Source organism: Nannospalax galili, unplaced genomic scaffold (genome assembly GCF_000622305.1).
Source record: "Nannospalax galili isolate Female #2095 unplaced genomic scaffold, S.galili_v1.0 scaffold150, whole genome shotgun sequence".
In the NCBI taxonomy this organism is placed as follows: Eukaryota; Metazoa; Chordata; class Mammalia; order Rodentia; family Spalacidae; genus Nannospalax; species Nannospalax galili.
In genome coordinates this window covers 3,297,054-3,303,053 of record NW_008329320.1, presented here as the reverse complement: position 1 = coordinate 3,303,053, position 6,000 = coordinate 3,297,054, and the positions used below count along the sequence as shown (strand labels likewise).

Below are 6,000 nucleotides of genomic sequence, written 5' to 3'. Positions count from 1 at the left end.
GACCTTCACTTGCTTAGGCTTTTTCATTTTTTCTATTTTGGAAAATATCTTCATTCCTGTATCCTTTTAACATCTTTTACATTCTCATTTTCTTTTTTAAAAATAATTATAGCATTAACAAATAAATTTTCAATCTGTTGTGAGATGCTTATTCTCTTTTAAGGTTCTAGTGTCAAGCCAATGTTTCATTAAAGTTTTACTGGGGAACCAATGAATTTATTGATCTTACTTACCAAGATAACTGAGGGGTTGCTGAGGTATATGTATGAACTGAGTGTATGCACACTGGATAGCCTTTACCCAGCATGGGTCATGCCTTCTATTCCTAGCCTTCCACAGATTGTATAGTTTAGCCCTCTCCAAATCTAGGAGGCCATGTGTTATTAGGGTCAAATTACATACAGTTGGCTGGGAAGAGTGGCTGGATATTCCAGTAAGGGTCCAGTGACACTGCTTGGCCCTCTTTTAATGAATGAGCACAACCATCAACAAGGTCAACTATGACTACAATTTCATGCAAAAGGGATTGCTGTATATGATCATCTTATTAAAAGGACTGGGAATTTAAAAGGATTTGGTACTAGGACCCACATATGATGGAGAACATATGTCATTTGTTTTTCTGAGTCTGTGTTACTTCACTTAGTATAACAGTTTTTGGATCCATCCATTTACCTGCAAATTTCATTATTTTATCCTTCTTTACTGCTGAATAGAACTCCATTGTGTAAATATACATTTTTGTTAACCACTTGTCAGTTGAGGGGCACTTAGGTTTCTTCCATCTCTTAGCTATTGTGAAAAGAGCAGCAACAAACATGGTTGTTCAAGTGTCTCTACAATAGGATGAGTCCTTTGGGTATATGCCAAGGAGTGGTATAACTGGGTCAAATGGTAGGTTCATTTTTAGTTTTTTAAGAGTTCTCCACAGTTTTCCATAGAGGCTGCATGAGTTTGCAATCCCACCAGTAGCATTCACATATAATATTTTAAGCAGAATAGGTTGAAAAGTTTTTAATGCTTTGTTTTTTTATTTTATGTGTATGAGTATATTGCCTGAATGTATGTAAGTGCACCCGTGTTGTGCCTGAGAAGGTCAGAAGAGGGTGTTGCATTCCCTGAAACTGGAGGTACAGGATGGTTGTTAGCTGCCATGTGGGTGCTGGGAACTGAACCCAGGCCCTCTGCAAGAGCAGCCGGTGCTCTTAACTGCTGAGCCATCTCTCTAGTTCCATAAGTTGAATTTTTTTTCAGAAAGGGATAATAATTAATAGGGAGAGAATACCTTGGGTCTACCATTATGTTGAATAATGTAGAAAGAATGGAAGAAATATAAATCATTGTTTTGGAAAACTTCATAGTAATGATTGATTTTAGTAAAAATAATCAACTAAACTAAAATTACAAGACAAAAACGCGTCAAGTATGAAGCTGCCATGATGAGGCCTTTGTTAGTACTTTGTTTGCTAACCTAAAAATTACTCATTTACACGCAAGCACATGCATAGATGCAGGGTATTCACATGACCTCAGACATTCACCACACAGATTACTCATTAATGACAAAAACTCCAGTGGAGAAGTCTGGCTCATTCCATCCTAACCAAGATATCAAAGTTATCGCCAATTGTGAGACGTGAACACTGAGTGCCTCTGGGTGCACTGAAAGGGAAAATATTTTTGTACTCCCCCCCAAAATAACCCCAAAAAAACCATTAAGCATGAGGATACTACCAGACAGATCCTAATTGAGGATTTGGATTAGCCTGAGTTCTTTCCAAAATATCAGTATCATGAAAGACAAAAAGATTCAGAACTGTTTCAGATTTTAAAAGATTGGAGATACATGGTGGCTTAGATCCTGGACTGCCTCAAAGAATCTTCTTGTAACGCAAAGAAGCTTTACACGGATCCAGCACAGGTCCAAAACAGGTGGCGTGGTGTGAGACTGTAAATCACTTAGTCATTGCACACCCATGTCCAGCAGGTGTATCCTCCTTCAAGATTGTGTTTCTTGAGGAAGCTGTGTGCTTGTTTGCATTCTGGAGGAAAGTCCTGTCTCTCCCCAGGCTGGTAGCCCGCCTGTGAACTGCTTGCAACCTGTAGGCACTCTGAGTAGGACTTCAGAAGCATGATATTAGAACAGACTGAACTGGAACACAGTCATCAACATTATAGTCCTGAATCTGTTCAAAGTACAATGGCTACTTGCTAAAGCATCTTTGTTTTTAGGAGATATATAATAACATATTTACAAGTGAAAGATCATACTGTCTGCAACTTCCAGTGGTTTAGCAAAAAGATGGTGTATATATGTGTGTAAAGAGAAGGGATACACATAAATGTGGCAAGATGTGAAAAATCAGTGAATTTAGATGAATAGTGTAATGTCCTTGCATATTTTTGTAGGTTTTTAATTTTTTGAATAAAGTGTTATTTACACTTTTTTTGTAGGGGAAGTACATGTGCCACAGTGCACATGTGCAGGTCAGAGGTCAACTTGCAGGAATCAGTTCTCTCCTTCCACCATGATGGTCCTGAGGACTGAACCCAGGTCCCTGGACTTGGCAAGCACCTTTATGTGCTGAACTATCTTGCCAGTCCCAAGGTTTTAAACTTTTTAATTTTTAACATTTTAAAAAATATATTACACCAGACGTGGTGGCTTATGCCATTGTCCCAGCACTCAGGAAGCAGAGACAGTCAGATCTCTGTGAGTTCAAGGCCAGCCTGGTCTACTTAGCGAGCTCCAGGTCAGCTGGGGCTATAGGGAGACCCTGTCTCAAAAAGACTTAAACTGAGATGTGTTATATGTGCAAAATGCCCACTTAAAATGCAAACATGTACATTTAATTATTTTGTGTGTGTGTGTGTGTGTGTGTGTAGGCATGTGTGGAGAGGTCAGAGAACAATTTCAGGAGTCACTTCTCTCCTTCTACCATAAAGATCTTAGGGATCAAACTCAGGTTATCAGGCTTGACGGCAAGTGCCTTTACCCACAGAGCCATCTCAGTGGCCCGTCCCCAAGTTTTTTTTAAAAAAGAATGAAAACTAAGTGTTCTAGAAAGGAGTGAAGTTGGTAATCACAGCACATGTTCTCCTTGAACTCGGGGACCAGTTGGAGGTCTTGTTAAGTACACATTGTTTAAAGCAATCCATTAACCAGCTGAACTTACAGATCCTGAGTTACTGCTTCTGAGGATGGTCAAGATCTTTGACCCTCTGGTTTGCTGCTTTCGCTGCACTGAACTCTGACTCTGGTCCTAGCTACTTTTATTGGGGTGGGGATAAATAAAACTATCTAATTTGTGCTTTCTGCTGAAAATCAGGTGTCCGAGCAGGAAATGGATGAAGTGATAGCACGCAGCACTTATCAGGAAAGCAAAGAGGCCAACTCCTCTCCTGGCTTAGGTACTGTAACCACGCAAAGCTAGCTGCTCCTCTCCTCTGCCCCTCTCCTGGCTTAACTACTGTAACCACACATTGCCGCTCACCACTCAGAAGAGGATCTCACTCAGTTCACCACAGCACTCCTGATGCAGTGGTATTGGGTTCTTCGTAATTATCAGGGCTGGTGAAAGCGGCTGTCAGAGAGCCTATGTGTTCTATTTGTTACTACTTTTGATTTCTGAAGTTACTTAATGTGTTTCATTAAATGCCTAATCATGCATGCTTTTATGACTTTCAAATAATTTGCAAAAGTGGGTTAACAGCCCTTCATATATCTATGCGCTTCTGTTGAAATACCATGTTGGAAGGGAAATAAGAGTCATTTGCTAATGCAGAGTATTATTCATTCAAAAGCTGGAGATTTCTTTATAGGAATTTAAAAGTTTCAATACAAAGAGGACCAGGAGGGCAGCAAAAATCTGAGTTTTTCCCTTAAGTGCAAATTTTCAGACAGGGAAGGATTGCAATGCTAGTTAAAGCATTGTATCAAGTTTTAAAACAAAATGTTTCCCTTGTGTGGAAACCTAGAGAGACTCAGCAAACATCTCCCAGCTGGAGACTCCTCTGACATTTAGATTTATACCCCAGAGGAAAAGGTCTGAGTTACTGGTTGTCAGAGGAACAGGAACAGGATTTTTTTTTTTTTTTTTTGGCAACCATGAAACCCCTGATTATTTGCATCCATAATTAATATATTTAAAGGGGCTTAGCCATAACGGGCTGTTTATTCAGCCAGTCCATTATCCTGAAAACTGGACCCTCTTCATCCCAACATTCCCACTTGATCAGTTAGCAAAGATTTTTCTTAAGCCGGAACCCTCATGTCCTAAATCTCTCTTGCCTGTGACATAGAATTTAAAGTCTAAAGGCTCAGCTTTTCATCTTTCAGCTAAAAAGTAAAATAGCCAACCCTTTCCCCCAGTTCTTTCATGAGTTTTTCAGATGATGTTCATTTGTTCATTCACCTTTCTAGACAGTTACCAACTATCACTGGACATTTACTAGACAGCAGGGTGCAGTTGACATCTTTGGGTTGTTAAACAATTGGAAAGGAGAAATGCCCTATGTGGTAGTGCATACTTTTAATCCCAGCACTCAGAAGGCAGAGGTAGGTGGATCTCTGTGAGTTCAAGGCCAGCCTGGTCCACATAGTGAGTTCTAGGCCAGCTGGGGCTACAGGGAGACCCTGCCTCAAAAAGACAAAGTATATATATATATGAAAGAAAAGGGTAGATGCAAATATCCATTCATCATCCTATGTAGACAGAAATTGAGGTATGGGTCAGATAAAACACTTGGGTGTCATAGATGTGGGGACATCAGAGCCAGGGTCTTGCAGCAGGAGCGGAGTCTCTAGGGAATGTGGTGGGGTGGGATGGAGGTGGGGAGTAAGGTCGGGGGAGTACCTCGATTTACAGCACACATACACCTACCTAAGCATGTAACCCATCAGTGCGACTCAGGCAAAGGACAGTTTTGTTTAATATGCTTTGTTTCTCCTTTTCTGGTGAAATATGAGCCTACTTGGGATCTGAGCTTGGTTGGTTTAACAGTCTGGTGAATTCTCCCCCTACAGGTACCCCACTGAAGAGTCCCTCTCTTGCCAAAAAGGTGAGTCAAAATGCACCACTGCAGGAATGCAAACCAGTTTCAGTGTCCCCTTAGTCAAGTGTGAGACCTCAGCCCAGATTTCTGCTATGAATCCTTTTAGCCACTTTATACAGGCAGTGGGAACCATTCCAACTTGAGAACAAACACCCAAAGGTGTATTTCTTGTGGTAAATATTCATCTTGGAAAAAAAGTAGAACAAGAAAATAAAAACACTGACCCTTTTAAAACTGCTCCATAATAAAGCCAGCTGAGTTTGGGCAAGCCTGCAGCTTTAAAGAAACTGTGGGCCGGTCCTCAGTCCAACTGGATCAAGATTCAGACAGACACACACACCACCACCCCATCCCACCACAGCACACACATACCCAACCCCCAGTGTTTCATCAGTTGGCTGGGCCATGTGGCTTAGACTTTAATTCTCTCTGCCTCTCCTCCCAGTGTTTTCCCCCAAGATAGTTAATAAACTGCTACTGTGACTTTTCTGGTCATTGCCAAAAAGTGTGCCCCACCCCAAATTTTTTTTTCTAAAAACAGTAAATGGCCCAGCATTCACCTTTTTATTTATCACTTTTGTCACCCTAAAGTAAATGGAGATGGGCACGTACTATCACAGCTGTTTCCAGTGAGCAGGGATGAGATCAAAGTGTTCCTGGAAAGAGGGGAAGCCATTACATGTTCTTTGCATGATCTTTTCCCACAGGACTCCCTCCTATCCGAATCGGAACTCTCCCAGTACTTTGTCCATGATGGGCAGGGCTCCTTGTCCGACTTTGTGGTGGTCGGCTCTGAGGATGAAGACCACACAGGAAATGGCTGCGGCACCTCAGAGGATGGCAGCCTGCCTCCCAGCCTCTCCAGTGAGCAGAAAAATTCCCAGGGTCCCTGAGCTCAGCATGGCAGTAAACAATTGCTAGTTCCCCATCCCTGCTTCAGGCCCC

General features: G+C 41.5%; 1 protein-coding gene across 8 annotated transcripts in view; it reads left to right on the top strand.

Moving 5' to 3' along the window:
• Pdzd2 (PDZ domain containing 2) overlaps window positions 1-6,000 on the top strand; it is a 434,448-nt gene that overhangs the window by 398,667 nt on the left and 29,781 nt on the right. For all 8 annotated transcript variants that reach the window (XM_029564752.1, XM_029564743.1, XM_029564732.1 and 5 more), the window contains 3 exons: window positions 3,330-3,411; window positions 5,027-5,061; window positions 5,763-5,919. In XM_029564752.1, coding sequence (XP_029420612.1) covers window positions 3,330-3,411; window positions 5,027-5,061; window positions 5,763-5,919 — 274 coding nt within the window. The remainder of the gene's footprint in view (window positions 1-3,329; window positions 3,412-5,026; window positions 5,062-5,762; window positions 5,920-6,000) is intronic.